The sequence below is a fragment of the Crotalus tigris genome, unplaced genomic scaffold (genome assembly GCF_016545835.1).
Source record: "Crotalus tigris isolate CLP2741 ecotype Arizona unplaced genomic scaffold, ASM1654583v1 scf7180000023617.9722795, whole genome shotgun sequence".
Lineage (NCBI taxonomy): Eukaryota > Metazoa > Chordata > Lepidosauria > Squamata > Viperidae > Crotalus > Crotalus tigris.
The window spans coordinates 4,323,951-4,346,112 of NW_024100081.1; the positions used below are offsets into that span (position 1 = coordinate 4,323,951).

The window sequence follows — 22,162 nt, forward strand, 5'->3', positions numbered from 1 at the left end:
GTGGGACAGGTGGGGGTGATGCATTCATCTTTGCTTTTCTTGGCCTCTCAGTAGCTTTCAATACCATTTCTGAGTTGGCTTTGGGGATTGGAAATGGATTGTAATATGTTGTTCTGATTTTCTTCCTTTTGGGGAGAGGCAGTTCCAGTTAGTATTGATAGGAGATAAGATCTAGCCTGCTATGCCCCATAAGGCGTATCACTCCCCCTACTTCTGTTTAATATCAATATGAGTCTGTTGAGTGAGGTTCTTCCATGGCACCAGGTAATATATCATTAGTATCTTGATGACACCCACATTTGTATCTTGACCTCTGGCTGACTAAGTGTTACTTTTTCTTTAATCTTGGCTGCTAGTTACATATTGTATCTATAGTGAGGTTATTGTTATACTGTAGCTGCCCAGAATCAAAATGTTAACATGGTTGGCCATATAAATTGAAATAAATAATTTTACAAATGAGGTGCCTTATTTTTCAGGCCATTAATTTTAAACTATATTCATTTAATTTTTTTTATGTCCTGACCCCACCCTTTTTATGTCTTCTTACTAGTACACATTTACACATACATACATAAGACTGCCTTAGAATCACATTTAGTAGTGGAAAAATCTCCAGATTTTATGTCAAACCATTGTTATCGGTCTGCATAGAACAATAAAAATCTGGAATCTGATAAACCAAAACTGAATTAGAATTCATTCATCCTGTCTATATTAAAAAAAAGAGAGAGAGAAAGAAGGGGAGTATCTGAGCCTTTTGTCTTTCATACGTACTGTCCTATTTGTGTATTTATTACAGCTGTAATAATACAAAAATTTGGGGGAAACAGTGATCACAACTACATGATCACTTACAAAACTGTTTCTTTATTTCTAGAGTGTTCGTTGAGGATGTATGGATCCTGTCTAACTAGATTTGCTTTTAAAACCAGTGATGTTAATATTGATATAAAATTTCCCTCCACGGTAAGTTAAATATTTGTCACATTATTTAAAAAACTGTAGTTTTATTATATTGAAATTGCAGCTCAAATGTTTTTCCATACCAAGATATAGACTTGTTCAAGGAAACTGTTTTGTTTTAGCAAGGAGTTTTATGCCGCAGAGGCAGTTTTCTTTCTTGAGCTAGTTTCATTCTCCTTGTTTGAAAAATAAAGCGCTTGGTCAATTTGAAGCTACTGAATGTCCAATACTTAGAAGGTTAGGTTAGAAGATATTCTGTGTACAGGTAATCCCCGAGTTAATGAGCGTTTACTTAACGCTCGTTCAAAGTTACGTGATGAATGCTCCCCAGTGCTTATGAGCAAGTCCTGAAATTACGAATATTGCAGCACCACGGCAGTCATTCGCCTTTAGAAGTGACCACAGTGGCACTGCAACATTAAGCCTGGTTATTCCCTCCCTCCCCATCCCTGCCCCAGGTCTCCCTAGGCACCAGGCCTTCAATACTCACCTTGCGAAAATTGAGGTCCTTTGCTTTCTCAGCTGCTCCATGCCTTTGGTGCATTCGCAGAGAATGGAGGCCTAAAGTAACGCAAGATCACGCTACTGATCGCTACTGATCTCGCGTGGTCTCATAGTACTTTAGGCCTCTGTCCTCTACAACAGAGAATGGAACCGAAGCCGGGGAACACTTCTGCGGCCCTCCAGTGGCCTGATCACTTAGGAACATAAGTTTCAGGCTCAATTATGGTTGTAGGTCAGTGGTTCTCAACCTGTGGGTCGGGACCCCATTTGGGGTCGAACAACCATTTCACGGTCGCCAAACAACGCAGTCCGCCATTTTTCCTCCCTTTTCCTTAGCTGTGCTACTCCCTTTTATTCTATTGGCTTTTGAAAGCCAATAGAATAGACTCTCTTGAATAGAGTCTAATTCTATTGGCTTTCAAAAGCCAATAGGAATTGTCCAGGCTGTCTGTGCCCTGCTGAGCCTGCCAAAAGTCCCATTCTGCAAACGGTGCTATACCAGTTGAGTAGTCCTCGACTTACGACCGGTTGGGGGGTCGCGGCATTAAAAAGGTTGAGAACCACTGTTGTAGGTTGAGGACTATCTGTATAGGATTATCTGATGTTGCATCTGTATAATCTCTTTTAAAAAGTTATTGCATGATGTAACTACAGCAAAAAGAAAAAAAAAGAAATTATATATATATAATTTGAACTATAACTTAAAAGCTTGGGCCAAATGGGTTATCAATACAGTAGTAATAAAAATATAAAATCTTGGTCTTCTGGCGATTTTGATACGACTGGAAGCCACGCAAATAGGATGAGTTGATGTTTCCTTAGAACTTGATAAGGTTGAAGATTCCCAGGTCTGGAACTCTGGCTCCTTTTGATGCTGTTTGTTCGACGGGGGTGCCTTCATTCTTCTGGCCTTAGTGAATTAATTTAATAACAACAACAATAATAATAATAAAGTTGGAAGGGATCTTGAAAGTCATCTAGTCCAACCCCCTGCTCAGGCAGGAAACCCTATATCATTTTGGACAAATGACAGTCTCTTCTTAAAAACTTCCAGTGTTGGAGCATTCACCGCTTCTGGAGGCAGGTTGTTCCACTGGTTAATTGTTCTAACTGTCAGGAAATTTCTCCTTAGTTCTAAGTTGCTTCTCTCCTTGATTAGTTTCCATCCGTTTCTTCTTGTCCTGCCTTCAGGCGCTTTGGAAAATAGCTTGACTCCCTCTTCTTTGTGGCAGCCCCTGAGATATTGGAACACTGCTATAATGTCCCTCCTCATCCTTCTCTTCATTAAACTAGACATACTCAATTCCAGCAATCGTTCCTTATATGTTTTAGCCTCCAGTCCCCTAATCATCTTTGTTGCTCTTTTCTGTACTCTTTCTAGAGTCTCAACATCTTTTTTACATTGCAATGACCAAAACTGGATGCAGTATTCCAAGTGTGGCTTTACCAAGGCATTGTAAAGTGGTATTAATACTTCACGTGATCTTGATTCTATCCCTCTGTTAATGCAGCCTAGCACTGTGTTGGCCTTTTTGGCAGCTGCAGCACACTGCTGGCTCATATTTAAGTGACACTATGACAATCCCCCTATACTAGACCTGTACATTTGGTTTTTCTTACCTAAATGTAGAACCTTGCTTTTTTCACCATTGAATTTCATTTTGTTAGATAGTGACCAGTGTTCAAGTCTGTCCAGATCTTCCTGTATCCTAAACCTGTCTTCTGGATGTTGGCTATTCCTGCCAGCTTGGTGTCGTCTGCAAAAGTTGTTAATGTGTACAATTCTACATTTCTAAATGTATATATATTTTCATGTTTGTACATACAAAAATATGCTATATTCTTACTCTGCCAGGAAACAGGATTGGGGAACACAGTTGTATTATCATGATGATATTAATGATATTGTATTCAATAGACTTAATGTAAGAATAAATAGAATCAATGTGATAATAAATAATTTCATTCATTATTTTAGATGAGTCATCCAGATGTTCTGATACAAGTGCTCGATATTTTAAAAAATACTGGTAAGTTTGCGCCTTCGTTATTTCTTTCTTAATTTCTTCGTAATCTGTTGTGGAGAAAATAAGAGGATATTACAGAGATATACATATATATGTATTACTCAGATGACTTTCAATCAGCATGGAGGTACTATGAAAATGATTATTATTTGATATGCTCTATTTTCTCCTTCAGGATCTTACTCTGATGTGGAATCAGATTTCCATGCCAAAGTTCCTGTTGTTTTTTGTAAAGATGTTAAAAGGTTTGTGTATTTTTTTGTATACGTTCATCTTCAGAAGATAATGGTTAAGATTTCACTTTAAGTTTGAATGTTGATGGACATTTGCCTGCAAAGGACTTAATTTAAAATTATTTTCACAATTTGTGGAGGAGGATATTTATAAAAATAACTCTCAGAACCAACAGTGACAGTTTGGACAAAATATTAAGCACATGGCAAGCTGACTTTAAATAAGAGATCTGCATACATTCATAATTTTTCCATTAAAGTTACTTTAAAATAATTAAATAGATTTCAATATCTTCTGGGAGAACACTACATTGTGAAAAGAAATTAATGCAAATTGCATATGTAAAACAAAAAATATTGAATGTTTTGGGGGTGTTTTTTTTGTTTCAAATTTCACTCACAAGAAGTGGTAGAGCTTATACCTTCTCTCAAATTTGTTTCAATGTCAGTGGTTTAACTTGTAAAGTAAGTGCTGGAAATGATGTGGCCTGCCTTACAACTGACCTGCTAGCTGCACTCAGCAAACTAGAGCCAGTCCTTGTTCCTTTGGTGTTGGCTTTTCGCTACTGGGCTAGAGTAAGTTTTTAAAATATATATATTTGTTCCTTACGTGTACCTTATATAACAATGATATTCTAATGTAAGTAATATAACACAAAGTCATTTTAGCTATATATTTCTGTTAGAAGAAAATCACTTTGTCTGAGTCAGAAAGTGTTGATAAAATAAGTTCTGTGGTTCATACCTCACAATTCTGAAAATATTACTTAGGCATTACTTTTATTAGGGCTAACCCAGTGTGTACAAAACTCTGGTCAACTTTTTGTGCTCTCAGAATATAACAATATATTATGAAAGGCAGGGTTGTATCAGAAGTAATGTAATGAATTCATGAAATCTGTATGACCAAATATTAGGGTATAATCTGTATAATCTGAGAGCTCAAATAATTAGATATCAAAATATACATAGCAATATTATAGCAATTAAATATAGTGGTTGATTCACCTCCTGTTGTAAATGTAACCAGTGATTGAACTTGTCTTCATCTTCTGTCAAAACACACATGGTTTCTTCAAAAAATATTCAATCAGTATTTGTAAATAAATAGATAAAATTAATCTTTAGTAAACTTCAGCACTTTTAATTATATATTTATCTATTCATTCCATTTAAGGCCACTTAATTCCAGATGAACTCTGCATGGCTTATATCAGTGGTTCTCAACCTTTTTAATGCCGCGACCCTCAACCGGTCGTAAGTCGAGGACTACTCAACCGGTCGTAAGTCGAGGACTACTCAACTGGTGCAGCACCGTTTGCAGAATGGGACTTTTGGCGGGCTCAGCAGGGCAGAGACAGCCTGGACAATTCCTATTGGCTTTTGAAAGCCAATAGAATTAGACTCTATTCAAGAGAGTCTATTCTATTAGCTTTCAAAAGCCAGTAGGATAAAAGGGAGTAGCACAGCTAAGGAAAAGGGGAAAAAAAATGGCGGACTGTGTTGTTTGGCGACCCCAGTGAAATGGTCGTTCAACCCCAAATGGGGTCCCGACCCACAGGTTGAGAACCACTGCCTTATATGATAAAAAATAAAAAGCAGTTATATAATATACGTCCAAATGTAAATTCCAAGGATTGCGCAAAATACATCTGACAGGCTCAGTAGCCAACCTTCTCTAGAACCTTGGAAAAGATCTGGTTTTTAGGGACTGGGAAGATAAGCACTTGTTCAAATAACCAGGGCTGATGCCATGAAGGGTTTTACTGAGGCACGCCCATCCTCGTGCCTTTGCATTTTGGACCAGTTTTAGCTTTCAAATGATCTTCAAGGACATGTAGAGTATCCTGCAGTAGTCCAACTGAATGTGATGAGAACATGAGAGTCCCCATCTGAAAGGCCTTGTAATCCAGAACTGGTGCCAATGTTCTAAAGCCCTCATGGCCACAACTATCACGTGCTCTTTGAGCAGGTGCTGTTGAGTCTAAGGCAGCCACCAGACTGTACAAAGATGTGAATACGGTAGTGCAGCCTCATCCACAACTATAGATAGAAAATCACTAAGGTCAACCTTCCTGGGTAAAGCAGACAGGAAATATATAAGGCTGTTCAATATTATGAAAGAGCTGAACAAATGGTATTTACAACTAACCCTTTGAGTTCCAGCCATTGCATCATTTCTGCACTTACGTAATCATGGTCCAGGTGCTCAGCACCCAACTCACAATTATAATATTGCAGTGAGCTATGATTATGTGATTACAGTTTCCAACCTTCCGTGCCAACTCCCAAAAGCAAAGTCAGTGAAAGACCAATCAGGAGTAAGACATCATGGTCACATGAGGTCCTTGTTTAACAACTAATACGGTTCTTGTTTAACAACTGGAACTGGAATTGCCATTGCTAAGCAACACAATATAACTCCATCTCCTGAATGCTAAATTTAATGAGTGCCTTCTACTTAATTCTTGCTTATGTAATGACATTCCATTTGTTCAATTTTATTTTTTCTAGTTAAATGTTTAGTTTTCTTTCAGATTTGGTTAAGAAAATATGTTATTTAAATGTTACATTCTTATTACCTTGGTCAGGTTTGTTGATTACAGATGTATTTATATTTGTTTTGTTTTTTATATTCAGCCTCCCTCCCCATTTTTGAATTTAGGTGCATATAGACTGTATATCAGGGGTCCCCAACCCCTGGGCCACGGCCCACTACCCAGGCCTTGAGCCGTTCATAATTGGGCTGTGGATGTGGTGAGCGAGCATGCACACATGCACATCCCCATTTGTGCAAGCAGTGGGTGAGCATGTGCATGAGCACATCATTTTGAAAGTTCCAGGCTTGTGTGCCCACTCCTCATGCAAATGGAGCTGCATGCACATGCTCGCTCACACAGAACCATCCCCTCCCCCCCATTAGTCCACAAATCTGGAAAGGTTGGGGAAACTTTTTATAAATGGTTAGAAATGGAATAAACGGTAAGAATGGAAACTGTATTACTATTAATGTTAAATATGTAAACCCAGACAATGTGTTGCTTACTAAATACTAAATATTGTTATGATAAAAAAACTAATAAAATATACATAATTTCCTCTTTTTTATAGTTGTGTCATATTGACTGCCAGGCAGAAGGTGGAATCCCTTCATATTCCTTTGCCTTAATGGTAATATTTTTCCTTCAACAAAGAGAACCACGTATCCTACCATCATATTTAGGCAACTGGGTAAGCTTTTAACTCAACCATATGATTTATTCAGTGGTACAGAGGAATTACTCAAATATTCTTGGGAAAGTTCCTAAAGAAGCTTTTGGATTCATAATCAGAACTAGACATAGCTATTGTTCATAGTATAATATAACTGTTCGTCTTATAAAATGTATAAGATTACATATGAAAAGCACCTTGTTTCTTTAGATTGAAGGCTTTGATTCTAAGAAGGCTGATGATTACCAACTGAAGGGAATAAAAGATAAAAAGTTTGTAGTGTGGGAATACAAATTATCAAATAATGGAGCAGGGAAAAATGTGAATACTGTAGAAGGCAAATCTAAAGGAGACCAGCACAGAAATGGTAACAAGACTACAGCAGCCATGGAGCCAAACATCCAAAATAATCCAAAGGAGAAAAAAGGCCATGTAAGTGATTCCTTTTAATCGCAAAGTGCTCTTTTTATTAGTACTCTTTTCATTTAATGACCTGAGAATAAAACAAGTTAAGCGCTGAGAATAAAACAGGTTAAGCTTTTTTATTTTCCCCGCTTCTTTCAGTCTCCATTGTCATTGGAAACACCACACCAGATATCTCTGGGACAACTCTGGTTAGAATTGTTGAAGTTTTATACACTGGAATTTGCTTTGGAAGAATATGTTATCAGCATACGGGTACAAGAACTTTTAACCAGAGAAAACAAGAACTGGCCCAAAAGGCGAATAGCCATTGAAGGTAGGGCATTGCATTTTGTAAAAGTTCTTGTAAATGATTTACCAGTTGCCTTATTTACCTGATTTTGCATATATATAAAACACTGAAATATGCTACAATAACTACAGTTTTTAAATGTACCTGCGGTATTTGCGTTCTTGACAGAGTGGGCCACATAAGTAAAAGGCTTAATTTAAAGGCTTACAGTGAATTGCATTTAATTGTCTTTCTAACTAAACAGATCATATTTGTAGAGAATGAATAATGTTAGGTTGCTATAAATCATTGTTGGCAAGGCCTACTCCATTCCCTTTTCCTCATGCTTTGATGTTACTGTAGAAATAATACCAAAAAGGAAATGGTTGAGTGCACATACTAAGGAGCCTTTCTTTGTTGTTTTGTTCTTTGTTTTTCATGAATTAACATTGTAACAAAGAAGATTCAAGAAGAAAACTTGTTTGCATGTGATCTATAGATGAAATATTTTGTATTATGTTATCACTTAATTTTTAAAACTCGTAGGTATTTATAGAGTTGATTAAACTCATAAAAGTAGATATGAAAAATATTCTGAAAATTACAATAATTGCCTTCTTTTTTTAAATACGTTTTTAAAAAGCTTGTTCCTATTCTTTTTAGATGACAGTTGACATCTGATTATTTTGGAAGTATTTATTTTAAAATAATCATCTTGTAAAAACAATCTGATTGCTTGAAGGCAATTTTATAATAGGATACATGTTTTCAACAGTCAAACAACTAAAATGTAACAGGTCTATTTCAAATGCAATATATTGACTTCATATTTAAAATTCCTAATTTAAAGCAGTATCTAATTTACGTCATTTCCTTTTTCTTAGATCCCTTTGCACTAAAAAGAAACGTTGCACGGAGTCTAAACAGCCAGATGGTGTTTGAATACATCTTGGAGAGGTTCAGGACAGCATATAAATACTTTGCATGTCCGCAGAGTAAAGATGAGACTCAGCCCAAACCAGATACCAAGAAAAAAGGAAAAATAGGTAGCAAAAGAACTGGAGAACCTGTAATCAACTGTTGCCTTCCACAGCAGGCCAATATTACAGGAAAACATAAACCAGGTCACGGATGTAATTTACAGGAGTGTAAATTTAATGAATGTAATGAAATGGAATCTATGACTAGGAGATGTACTGAGAAACTTAAAAGCTTTTTAGTAAACTCAGAAATTACAAACAGAGACTCTGGAGATAGAGAAGAAACTATATCGTTTATTACTAATGAATGCTGTGAATTAGAAGAAAAATCACTTCAAAGAAAGGATGATCAAGAGCTTTCAGCTGAAGATGAACTAAGCCACTGTTGTGTTTTTAATGAACATAAACCCCTTGATACAGATTCTGTTAGTGGATTATCTGACACTGAAAGACTGGATTCAGTAATGGAATATCCAACAGATAGCCTGTGCTCAGGCACTAGCTTACCAGCTACCTCGCACGATTGCAAAGCAGCAGAGGAAACTCAAGACACTAGGGATGAAGTCACCAGAGAAGACATGCATTATGTGTTCGATAAATTTATTTTGACTTCTGGAAAGGTAAAATAAAAACAAAAGTCATTTTATATTTTATTTAATTGTTTCATTTCTTTAGTTTTAATTTTCTTACTGAACTATACAACAACATATTTCCACTGTCACACCTACATAACATAAATTGACACATACTGTTTAGAGAAATAGCACAGCTTAAATTGTAAAATACAATTATTTTGTTTTTGGTTTTTTCATAGCCTCCAACTATAGTATGCAGTATCTGCAAAAGGGACGGCCATTCCAAAAGTGATTGCCCAGAAGATTTTAAGAAAATTGATTTAAACCCACTACCACCAATGACAATTAGATTCAGAGAAATACTTGATCTTGTATGTAAAAGGTGCTTTGGTAAGTGCTTTGGAGGCCCACATTATTATGAGATTTTAACTTAACTCAGTGGAAATAAATTTATGTACTATCATCAATAGCACAGGCTCCTGTGCTTCAATTCACATTAAGGTAAACATGACAGTTTGGACTTTGCCATGTATCTGACAATAAGATTTATAAAAATGTCAAGGATACATTTGAAACCACCAGATTTTGTAATCCTAAAAATGATTTTTTTTTTGAGGGAGAAAAAAAGATGTAAGAAAACAATGAGAAAAATGAGAGGTTGCAAATGAGTGTTTTACGAAACCCTTGTAAAATATTGTAAATAATATAGAGTTGTTGTACATGTTCATAGAAGAATTAATTGAAAGATAACTTATGCTTGGCTTTAGATATTGCCAAATGCCTCAATTGTTTTTTATTTGTCTAGATGAATTGTCACCTCCTTTCCCAGAACAACAAAATCGAGAGCAGATTCTGGCAAGTTTGGAAAGGTTTATTCGGAAAGAATATAATGGTATATAATAAGAAATCTTTATGTCAACAAAATTTTATGTTAAAGTGTACACTATTTCCATCTTAGCAGAGATTCTAAGGCGTTTTACCACAAATATTAAATAAATAAAATTGTATTTAGATCTAGCCATATTAATAATGAATACTACAATTTCCACTGATTTCAGTGGACTTTTGACTGATTTTGTGAAGCCTGGTCTAATAAATTAATATTAAACTAGTTATATCAAATTTTGTTCACCTTCTGTTGAAATGGACTTGTTCTTAAGGACTGGAAGATGTTTCGGTGTAGATTTAAAGTGGATTATGGAGGGCTTAGGTGAAAGAAAGGAAAGGATATTTCCATGGCGTGAGAAGAAAATATATTTGCACCATATTGGATGCAGTCCAACATTATCTTCTTAGAAATATATGTTGCCTTGACAACACAGTAATAATTCTAAAGCATTAAGATGTCTGTTTCTACCTGTATAATAGCACCTTAATACCCAGGACTTCAACCTTTAACCTTTAGATCGCTGCATGTGTACACTAACTTGAAAAGTAACTAGGTAAAACAGTCATATTTTCAAGGCTCAAATGTATGTATATTTAAGACTCAATTGTGCCTGTATTTTGCATTTTAAATGCATTTGTTTGATCACTAAGTATTGTAGATTAAGATAATTCGGAGATAGTTTACAGTACTATTGTATATGCATGATTAATTCAGCAAACATGTATTATAATTCATAGAGCAGTTGTGTTAGAGCAGAATGTCAAACTCGCGACATCACATGATGTCGCGCAACGTATCGAGCCGGTTTTGCCATTGCCAGCAATGGGGTGGGTGCGGCTTCCATGTGATGCGTCCGGCCCATGGGCCGGCAGTTTGACACCCCTGTGTTAGAGCATGCAATGGATCATAGGAAAAAGTGACTGCTTATAAACAACCATTGTAGGTTACACTGGAATTCATAAGAGTATGAAAGTGTTTTCTCCATTATAGGCATCTCTTTCTCTCTCTATTTTGCTCAGACAAGGCCAGGCTGTGCCTGTTTGGCTCTTCAAAGAATGGATTTGGATTCCGCGATAGTGACCTGGATATCTGCATGACTCTAGAAGGCTATGAAAATGCAGAGGTAGTTCTTTTGAAATAGATTTGCATGTTCTTGTAAGTATTTGTAGCATGTTGTAAATAATAATAACAGTGTTTTTATTCATTTTCTCCAGAAATTAAATTGTAAGGAAATTATTGAAAGCTTGGCAAAAGTTCTTAAGAAACATCCAGGTGAGATTAGGGTACTGCATATTGAATAATATTTTATACATTTTGTTTAGTTTTACATAGTATTTAGCATTCTTAGTTTTAAGAAGTATTACTTACCTTTGCAGGTTTAAGAAACATTCTGCCTATAACAACAGCCAAAGTGCCTATTGTAAAATTTGAACACAGACAAAGTGGCTTAGAAGGTGATATCAGCTTATATAACACACTGGCAAGTATCTTTCAGTGAAGTTTTGGCTGACCATCCTAATTCTACATAAGCTAAAAATTGCAAGTAGTATTTAATATCTAGATTGAAAATTGAAGTGAAAAAGAGATTATTAGGGAATATTATTATTGATAAGGGGTTGACATGCATACATTCTAGCACAGACATGTCACACAAGACTGCAGGCTGAATCCAGCCCACCATGTGGTTCCATCTGGCCTGGGGACTTGTTCTGGAAACAGCGAAGGACCGGCCCACAACACCTTGGTCCAGCCCAGGCCGACTGGGCACTGATCTACAACTTGGTGTCAGCCATCAAAGCCAGAACGTGCTCAGCCTTAGATCCACAGGGTAGCCCTGGAACCAGTGACAGGCACCCCCAAGTGGAGTCCAGTGTCCCTGCTAGCTGTCTTGCCCCACAGGCTGACTTCACCTGGGACGCGGCACTGGCTCTCTTATGCGCTCACCCGGGGCAGAGGCAGCAGGGCGGCTCCTCGTTGGTTCTCCTTGCTTAGGTCCTTGTGGATCTAAGGCTGAGCGCATTCTGGCTTTGATGGACGCTACCAGGTTGTAGATCAGTGCCACCACCCCTTCCACCAGCACCTCCATGGCAATCCAAGTTAACATTGGTATTCTTGAATTGTGAACTCTTAGGAAAGTATCCCCTCCATATGTGTTGCAAACAGCCATTTCCAGTGGGGAAAACAGGACAAACCAGAGTGAGGGAAAATAGTTTCCGGTAATGAATTAGACCATGGCAGGGTCCCTCTGTATCTTAGGAACTACTAGTTCCTACCTCTCTGGTCTGAGCTATTACATGATCTGTATAATGGATTACATCTTAATGTTATTCTATTGAATATAGTCTGATATACTTGTTTTCTAGGCACAGCATAACACAAGAATGCTTGCAACTTATGCAGCCATTGATCCAAGAGTGCAATATTTGGGATACACAATGAAAGTTTTTGCAAAGGTAAATGCAATAATGAGGCAATTTTAAAATACAAGCTGTCTGTATTCAGCATTCCTCCACCAAACAGTTGAGGCTTATTCAAATACTGGTTATTTTTTAAATGCACTAAGAGATATGGTGACTGCTCTGCTGAATTGTTGAAAGTTAGTACAGTTGCATCTCAATTGGATTTAGATTCACTAGTGAGTGTCACAGATTCATTTGGCTTCAACAACATATCAAGGGCCAAATTCTAACCCCAAAAGTCTCAGTAAAGTGATGCTAGTGAGTTGTGTATATCCTTGGCCACATTTCTTCACCTTGTACAAAGCCTGTTATTTGCAAACCTTTCTTGTGAATCCAAATTATAGATAATTATTATTTTGGCCTTGAAATGTAGAGGTATTATTATTATTATTATTATTATTATTATTGATTGCCTTTTAACATAGTTTAATAGACTGATAGTATCTATATCAGGAGCTTAAGCAAAATGAAATCTATCAAAATCAGGATCCAAAGCAGGCCTCTTAGCAATTTTCATAGGTGACGTCCTTTTACATGCATATGCAAACTTACACTCTAAGGGCACTAATTTGGGAAACAGATTAATTACTGTAGGTAGAATAACTGTTCATGAATTTAGGGAAACTAGCTTAGTCATTCAAGCTACAAAAATATGCATTGGTTTATTCAATACCCAAAAAATAGCAATCTAAATTATATAGAGAAAACGACTATACCCACCATAAATAAATCTATATCTACATCTGTCTATATTACTAACTCCATTATCCCTAAGTAAAGAAAAAATGACTTCAAACACAAGGGCTTCTATATAGTTTTGTCCAAAGAATTCAGAAGACTTAGCAGAATTTTCTGATAAGAAAAAGAAGAAAATTTACTACGGCAGTGGTTCTCAACCTGTGGGTCGGGACCCCATTTGGGGTCGAATGACCATTTCACAGGGGTCGCCAAACCACGCTGTCCGCCATTTTTTTCCCTTTTCTCTAGCTGTTCTACTCCCTCTTATTGGTGGCCACACCCACTTGGGGGTCACCACAACATGGGGAACTGTATTATGGGGTCACGGCATTAGAAAGGTTGAGAACCACTGTACTACGGTAAACAGTTATACACATCTGCATATAACATTCAAGAAAATGAACATGATGGCACAGTTGACATTATCTGGAAGAATAGAATAAAACTAGTGTTTTTATTTTCATTAACAGAAAGTATAGGAATAATAATTTTTTAAAAAAACCAGTTGATTTTTCAAAAAGGTGTTCAGTAGTGAAACATGCTTTTTGACATTAATATCTGGGAAGGTTATAACATGATTATTCTTGAAAACAGTGTGGTATATACCAGAATACAACATGGATTTGTTAGGAACAAGTCCTGTAAAAGTTAACTTTTTTTAGTAAATTGTGGGGAAGTGATATGTATGTATGTTTGACATTTTCCCATAATATTACCTTAATATTCTGGGTGCTATGTGTTTTACCTTGAAAACATTATTTAGAATATGCTTGTCAGCAGTTCCTGAAGTGAGTGGTCACATGGAATTTTGCTCATTTAAGTGAATGATTGGACGTTTTATCAATGGATAAAATACATAAATAATATGGCTCGTGCTCTGCTACACTCTTGAGACATTCATGCTCCTATTAGTTCCTACTTAGCTGCTTCCAAGAACAAAATTCCTAAACTGAAGTATGAATTTTCAGTTAAGAGTATGCATTTGACTCTGGTTATGTTTTACTGAAAACATACTTTGAGTTGGCATAAAATGTCTTTTCTTAGTATCTATTCTGGTGTTGTATTTGTTACCCAAAATAACTTGCTATATGCTTATTGCCTTGAAAATGTTTGAACAGCGTTGTGATATTGGAGATGCATCCAGAGGAAGTCTCTCTTCATATGCCTACATTCTCATGGTATTGTACTTCTTACAACAGAGAGAACCACCAGTAATCCCAGTACTGCAAGAGGTAAATTTTCAAGGAAAAAAACTTGGATGGAAAACAGTTTTGACATTCCTGTCTTTTCTTGATATAATTTGCTTATGATATTAATGTTGGTTGGGAGTCTTTTTGAAGAATTACTGAAACAACTTTGGATCTTTTCCTAGCCATTTCACATGGGTGGTATAGTAGTTTTCCTCATAAGATGTAGAGCTCCCTTCTCAACAAAAGTCTGAATATTATCTATAACAGGAGTAGATAATCTGGATATTTTGGACTAGTTTGCATAGACCCGAGTCAGACTGGCTATTAATTAGGTAAAGTGGAATTATAGTTCAAAATCTATGAAGTGACTTGGTTACCTACATGTAAAAGCAGAGAAATTTATGTTTTTATTATTATTGCTAAGGTGGTAAGCATCTGATTTTTAACTTGAGTTTTGAAATCAGATCTTTATTAGCAAAAATATGCTCTGTTACCCTTACCACTAAGTAACACAATCAAATCACCTTTCCCCCACCATTCTGATGCATATGTTTGGCATTCTGGGCCAGAGGTTATGGTTTTCTTGAAATTTTGAGAAGAGGTTCTTTTATTATTCGTGGTTTTAGAAAGAATCAGATAAGTAATGCGTATTTTGAAAAAACATTTCTGTATTTGGAATGCTTTTAGTTTTCATAATTTTCTGTTTTTATTTTTCATGTGTTATAGATATTTGATGGGCAGCAGATCCCTCAAAGGATGGTTGATGGTTGGAATGCTTTCTTCTTTGATGACACCGAAGAATTGGTAAAATCCTCATTTTGGAATAATCAATTAATGCTTAGGTCTGCTTTAATTATACTATGTAAAGTCTGCCAGCAATATATTTGCCGTTCTGTAAACTAAAAAAAGAACTTTTTCCCAGTCTTTTATTGTTGGACAAAGTGGCTGAGGTATTATGGGAAGTATTAGAAGTGGACCAGCAATAAGAATCTTTGCTATTTTTGTAGTGAAGATTAGTGAAGCTTACCTGCTTCCTCCGGGATTTCGTGTTCTTTTTTTTAAGGGAAAAATTGTGTTTATTTTTTTAATGTCGATATAGCCACCTGGGGCTACCACAGAATAGATATTCTAATCAGCACCTCTGTATCATATTTTAGGCAGTGATTTCCTTTTCAAAACAAATACATGTTTCGTCCAAGAAATACTTTGTCTCTTATCATTAGGAAAGGAACTGTTACTTTGAGTTTGCATAAGTAGAGAATTTTGTAGAGAAAATACTTGTATTTATTTGTATCCCTCCCCCTTTGTTATTTTTGCTAATAACTCAAGATGGTGAACATATCCAACACACCATCTCCTCTCATTTTCACTACAATAACCCTGTGAGGTGAGTTGGGCTGAGAGAGATTGACTGGCCCATGGTCACCCAGAACTGATTTTCATGGTTAAGGTGGGACTAGAACTCAGAGTCTCTGGCTTTCTAATCTGGTACCTTAATCACTTTTCCTCCTACCCTGTTAATAGATAATCGCAGTAAATATTTTGCACTGTGCTACTTTAGAAGCTTTCTGGTTAAAACTGTTACATTTATTTTAGAAAAAGTTGTTCTCTTACATGTTTACTGCTATAACTTTATACAGAAAAAACGTTTACCTTCTCTTGGGAAAAACACAGAGTCACTGGGAGAACTCTGGTTAGGATTACTGAGATTTTACACTGAAGAATTTGATTTCAAAGAATATGTCATCAGCATTCGGCAGAAAAAGCTGTTAACCACATTTGAGAAACAGTGGACATCCAAATGCATTGCTATTGAAGGTAGTTATTGAATATTTCTTGTTTAATAAATTAATTTGTTTTTCTGAAGAAGCTTCCTATTTATGTTACATTATGCTAACATATTTGACAGCAACTTATACTGCATCTGTAGTTTTTATAAAGAAATATGTGCGTTACTTTCTTTTTTTAAAAAATCCTCTCTTAATTTGTTTGTTATTGCTATTACTCAGATCCCTTTGACCTGAATCATAATCTTGGTGCAGGAGTTTCTAGAAAAAGTAAGTAGATAAAAAGTATCATTCAACTGAATGAACTTCAAAATTAATACTGCTTTTTTAAAAAAAATGTCTTTTTTTTTTAAATCCAAAGTGACCAATTTCATAATGAAAGCATTAATCAACGGGAGAAAGTTATTTGGTACCCCTTATTATCCAATCTCAGGAAGAGAAGCTGTAAGTTCTCCTTTCTTCTGCCTTATTACAAATGAGCAAGTATTTTTATTGTGCTGTAGGAAATTTCAGATACATTAAATTTTAGTTTGCACTATATTCCATTTAATTGGTTTGAAGATGTATGTGTTATGCTGGTAGAGCAGGCCGTACTTAATAGAATGCTTTTCTCAGTACTCTTTCTATGTTTTAGTTCCTCATTCATGAAATCATTAAAATAATTGTTCTGCAAATCCTAAAATTTTCTTTTAAATGGTTCTTTGCTTTGTATAAGGCATTGGCTGCAGATCGATCCAACCATCCATTCATCCATTATATAGAAATGCATGCTATCTTGGAAATGCAAGCCTGTAAAAATTTGATATGGTTATATGCATATACACACAGAGAGATACACACATAGAAGAAACAAAAACAAAAATAGGAACATTTTCACTGTTCACTAAAGTTTCGAATATCTGGTTGGAACAATTTTCTCCATAATGAATGACTTCATTAGTAAGACATAAAAGTATTATTACCTGTACTGTCTTACTGGAAAATGAACATGTTTCCAACTCTTTCAGGAATATTTTTTCAATTCCAAAGTATTAACTGATGGAGAACTGGCCCCAAATGACAGGTGCTGTCGTGTCTGTGGCAAAATTGGCCACTATATGAAGGACTGCCCTAAAAGAAGAAGGTTAGTAAAAACATATACTTCTCTCCTTCATAAAATGAGCCTGACATCTTCAAAATATTCTTTCCCTCTTTTTTCTTTGCACTTACATCCTCTTGTTGTCCTTTTAAAAATATTTTTTTCACATTGTGTCATACTTTTCAAGGATACCGTAAAGCATATCTTTCGTATTTTTTCTTCTGAAGGGTAAAGAAAAAAGAGAATGAAAGAGATGATGAAAAGGAACTAAAGGAAGAAGAAAGAGATACCAGAGAAAAGAGATGTTTTATGTGCGGTGACATGGGACACGTTAGAAGAGATTGTCCTGAATTCAAGCAGACCAGACAAAGAAGCAACGGTTTAGCAGGTAAAATAGATTCTCCAGTTTCCTTTTTTGTATCCTGTATTAACCCGTTCTGGTTTTGCACTTTTGTCCTGATTGATCCCAAAAGCCTGATTTTTGTTAAGATAGTTGTTCATAAAGGCCCATGCATAATTTTGATTGGCTCTCAGGAATTTCAGGAGAGTTTGCCACCCATAGAAATGGTTGGTAAGGTGAGTTTCAACATTACCGGTTGTGATACCCGATTGCCCTACAATGATAGCAAAAGCAGATGTACATTTACAGTAGCTAACTTCTTTGGAATAGATAATTATTTTCTAAGTAATCAATAGCTATTTAAATCTAATTCGTGTGAGTTTCAGGAAGGATACCACCAAAGCAATATATTTTGTTTATCTTATTTATAATACAGTAAAGAATGTAATGCAGTCAGTTCATACAAAGTTAATTATTGCAATTGTATTTGGATTAAATGGGAAAAAGATTTCTCCCTGTTTTAAATTATTTTTTCCACCTAATATTTGTTAATAATTATTCTGGACAGTTTTTTTTCCCTAAACATTTTATAAACTAAATACATGATTATCAGCCAACACTGTTGAAATGTAGGTCTGTATTTTGCTTTATATTTAGCCTTTTTCTTATGCTCCATTATTACATGACTTGTAATAATAATTTATAGCCATATTCTAGTTGTAACTTCACAATGTCTTGAGGTCTGTCATTCTTCAAAGCCCTCATAATGCTTATTTAGCCTTATTTTTTCAAAAACAATTTCAGAAAGGAAATTTTATTAACTTGAGCAAGTTGAATTTAGTAAAATCTTGCTGTAAACAATTTAATAAATGAAGGTTTATAATTGGTAATTTAAGAATGAAGGATACAAACAAGTAGAAATTAAGAATATTGCAAGTTGTGCAGTAGTAATTTTCCCTAAAGGTAGGAAAACACTTGTTTGTTATGATTTATCCCTAGCATAAAGCACAGCTGCTGAAGAGCCATAGATAAAATTCTGGTTGTAAATGTGCCTTTCTTTGCACATATTTATTTGAAATTTGATTGTTTAATTTAAATTACACTATACATTCTTCATATTTTATCATTTAGCCTCTCAATTAGTCAGAAGCTTGGTAAATTCACAGCAAGTCACTGGATCAATTCAACAGCAGGTGGAAAGACCCTCGCGTACTAGACAACCATCAGAATGTGTAAGTTGTATTTTCAATGTTTTTATGAATAGGTTTTGTTTAAGTAGCAAGCATCGACAGTATATAAAAAAAACTATAGCAACAGTAGTTATGAGTACTTATGATGATTCTTACAATGAAACACCTGGTGGACAGTCAATAGTTTGTTTTCCCATATTTATAGCTCTCTTATTTAATCTATTATATACACACGCAAATTTAGAAATCACAGATTAAGCCTTTTATTTGGTAATTGAAAAGTTGAATGAATGAATATGCTACTGCAGTATGAAAATTAAAGGTCATGTTTATAGCTACATGTTTTACTTTAGTGGCATTTAAAAGAGGACTTAATCAGAAGAGTATGTAAGATATGTCTTCTGTTAGTAGAAACCTTATATACAAAACCCGAACTAGTGGAACAATTTATAGTAGTCCTCGACTTACAACCGGTTGCTTAATGACTATTTGAAGTTATGATGGCCTAAGAAGGGGCATAAAGCACTCCTGACCATAACAAAATGTCACACTCCTTGCTGCCATCACGTCATTGCAATCTTTGTAGCTGGCAATCTGTTCACACGTTGATTATCAAGCACCAGACACTCCTGTGATCTCCATTTTCAGTCTTCCCACTGGTTTTTCCAGAAACTCAGTGTTTTCCACTTGGATTTCAGGAAGAAAGATTTTCAGTGCCAGAGCAGAAAGAGTACAACCTGTGGATAGGCCTCCCAGTGCTTTCCTTACCTGCTTGAGGTAGCCCAGGCTCCTTATATTACTGCTGCCTCTCCTTTCTGGCACCTGCCAAAATCTAAGCACACTAAACCTCCATGTGCTTAGGAGCTGTGGAAATTCACTAAAATAAGTTTTCTAAGGAATCTCATTTTCCACCAAAAAAACCAGTTGGGGTGAGTGGATTTCCAAAGATACAGTAACTACCGCATAATGCCAGTTCTCCCCCCTCCCCCGGAATAACACGTGTGCCTGTAGCATGGATGGCAGGAAAGACATGGGAGAGCAGGAGGGAGATGGGAGAAGAAAAGTTTGATAAAACATGCTTCTCCCTTTTCCTTCCCTGTTTTTTCTCTTCACCTTGCAGCCAATCTCCTTCCTCCCCTTCCTTTCCTTCCCTATCAAGCAGATTCCTCCAAAGGAAGCAGGTCCTTGGAGTGTTTCTTTGCTGGGAAATGAGGCTCCTTTACAAACTTACTTCGTTGAATGCCTGTTGCTCCTAAACAAATTGCATGCTTGGATTGTAGCAGGTGCCACAGTATAAGACAATGGTTCTCAACCTTTTTAATGCCCGACCCCCCCAACCGGTCGTAAGTTGAGGACTACCCAACCGGTTGTAAGTCGAGGACTACCCAACCAGTCGTAGGTCGAGGACTTTCCCTGCCCAGGAGCGCCGCACATGCATGGTGCCGCCCCCTGCGCCGGCCGAGGCATAGCTGGCAAGCGGCAGAGACGGCGCAGGCCGACCACCGGCTGGGCCACCAGCTGGCCCAGCCCAAGGGAGGTAAGGCACCTGCCGGGCCCCATGCACGCCAGCAACCCTCCCTGCGCCTGCTGGCCTCCCACCCCTGGCCCTCTTTTACTTACATTTTTAGTAGTTGCTCAGCAGGGAGGGGTGGAAACTTCCAGACAGCTCGCCTTCGCTGCAGACAACTTGCAGCACCGTTTGCAGAATGGGACTTTTGGCGGGCTCAGCAGGGCAGAGACAGCCTGGACAATTCCTATTGGCTTTTGAAAGCCAATAGAATTAGACTCTATTCAAGAGAGTCTATTCTATTGGCTTTCAAAAGCCAATAGAATAAAAGGGAGTAGCACAGCTAAGGAAAAGGGGGAAAAAATGGCGGACTCTGTTGTTTGGCGACCCCCGTGAAATGGTCGTTCGACCCCAAATGGGGTCCCGACCCACAGGTTGAGAACCACTGGTATAAGGAGTGCAATATAAGGAGTGCAAGGAGCCCTGAGTGGCATGGCGAAGGCAAACCTGCCAATGTCTCTCGCTCTGACACTGAAAATCCTGCTTGCATGAAGAATTGTCAGAGCCGGACAATGTCTCACAGGGTTTTCCCTACCCTCCTGAGACACTCTGAACTCTTTAGCTGGGACTTTGTCCATTAAAAACCCACGAGATTGCTTTATGACCACAACCTGGAACGCCAGGATTGTAGTTATTAAATGACATCTTGCTTAATGCTCTATTTGGTCAATCCAAATTCTAATCCCAATTGTGGTCGTAAGTCAAGGACTACCTTTTATTTATTTTGTTTTGAGCTGAAACTTTTAAAACGGGGTTGTAAAAGTTCCTTTACGGTAACTTTTTAATTGTCAGGAGCTCAGTGGATCACTTAACTGGTAAACTAATCCAAACCCAATCCTTTTTTTTCCCCTTCTCTAGTCTGATCCGCATCAATCATCTTATTCTCCACAGCCTCAGCAGTTTACCCAGAATTCCTCTCCACCAGCCTCAATTAATCAGCCTCAGCCTCAATCAGTATCCCAGTCTAAACATACTCTGCCGCCCCAACAAGGGGCACAGTCACCTCACCAGGTCCAGCTGCCTTTGTTTAACTTTGCCCAATCTCCCCCAGGTCAGTATTCCACCTTGCCTAATTTGGGGGTATTTCAAATGCCCCACCATCACCAAATTCCATTTCCTAACACCTCCTGGCCTGTTATTCACTCTGCACCGGGTAATCCTCCTCACGCAACAAACGTTCCATTTTCGGTGAGAGCTGGCAGCAGCAACCCACCCAATAATCAGAGCACCATAAGCTTGAATGATCCTAGTATCATCTTTGCACAGCCTGCTGCCAGGCCTGTGGGAATCCCCAGCACTTCTCATGAGGGACCCTGGCACAACCCTGTGACTCTAAGCTCACTGGTGAACAATGGCACAGTGGGGAATTCAGGTAATTTTCCTCTATTGTCACTTGCTTTGTATAAATACTGATGTTTTCTTTGCTAACCATTTCTGAGTTCGTTTCATTTGATTCTGCTAATCAGCTGCTTATATATTTTAAGGAAGATTAATTTCCTTAGTACTTAGGCCAAGACATTAACATAGCTGAAAAGTTAAAAAAAAATGCTTGAGCATTTGCATTGTAGATCTAGACAAGATATTGAAAGAGAAGACTGACCTAGTGAAAAACTGCTAGCAAATATGAACTGGATTAGAGAATCAACACATCAGATCTAGGCATAAGCTGAAAGCACTTAGTTCCATTTTGTTTTTCAATTGGGCTTTCTTGTGTTGCATTTAATACTACTCT

At 36.9% G+C, this 22,162-nt stretch overlaps 1 protein-coding gene across 3 annotated transcripts in view; it reads left to right on the forward strand.

Moving 5' to 3' along the window:
- Positions 1 to 22,162, forward strand: part of TUT4 (terminal uridylyl transferase 4) — a 42,049-nt gene that overhangs the window by 15,248 nt on the left and 4,639 nt on the right. For 2 of the 3 annotated variants that reach the window (XM_039320042.1, XM_039320044.1), the window contains 23 exons: positions 881 to 969; positions 3,449 to 3,500; positions 3,673 to 3,742; positions 4,180 to 4,306; positions 6,842 to 6,961; positions 7,154 to 7,375; positions 7,508 to 7,682; positions 8,522 to 9,237; positions 9,432 to 9,582; positions 9,998 to 10,084; positions 11,101 to 11,204; positions 11,296 to 11,353; positions 11,458 to 11,561; positions 12,445 to 12,534; positions 14,397 to 14,510; positions 15,195 to 15,272; positions 16,109 to 16,286; positions 16,478 to 16,525; positions 16,617 to 16,699; positions 17,263 to 17,378; positions 17,561 to 17,721; positions 18,805 to 18,905; positions 21,289 to 21,802. In XM_039320042.1, the coding sequence (XP_039175976.1) occupies positions 881 to 969; positions 3,449 to 3,500; positions 3,673 to 3,742; positions 4,180 to 4,306; positions 6,842 to 6,961; positions 7,154 to 7,375; positions 7,508 to 7,682; positions 8,522 to 9,237; positions 9,432 to 9,582; positions 9,998 to 10,084; positions 11,101 to 11,204; positions 11,296 to 11,353; positions 11,458 to 11,561; positions 12,445 to 12,534; positions 14,397 to 14,510; positions 15,195 to 15,272; positions 16,109 to 16,286; positions 16,478 to 16,525; positions 16,617 to 16,699; positions 17,263 to 17,378; positions 17,561 to 17,721; positions 18,805 to 18,905; positions 21,289 to 21,802 (3,558 nt within the window). The remainder of the gene's footprint in view (positions 1 to 880; positions 970 to 3,448; positions 3,501 to 3,672; positions 3,743 to 4,179; positions 4,307 to 6,841; positions 6,962 to 7,153; positions 7,376 to 7,507; positions 7,683 to 8,521; positions 9,238 to 9,431; positions 9,583 to 9,997; positions 10,085 to 11,100; positions 11,205 to 11,295; positions 11,354 to 11,457; positions 11,562 to 12,444; positions 12,535 to 14,396; positions 14,511 to 15,194; positions 15,273 to 16,108; positions 16,287 to 16,477; positions 16,526 to 16,616; positions 16,700 to 17,262; positions 17,379 to 17,560; positions 17,722 to 18,804; positions 18,906 to 21,288; positions 21,803 to 22,162) is intronic. The other variant, XM_039320045.1, reaches the window with a different exon arrangement.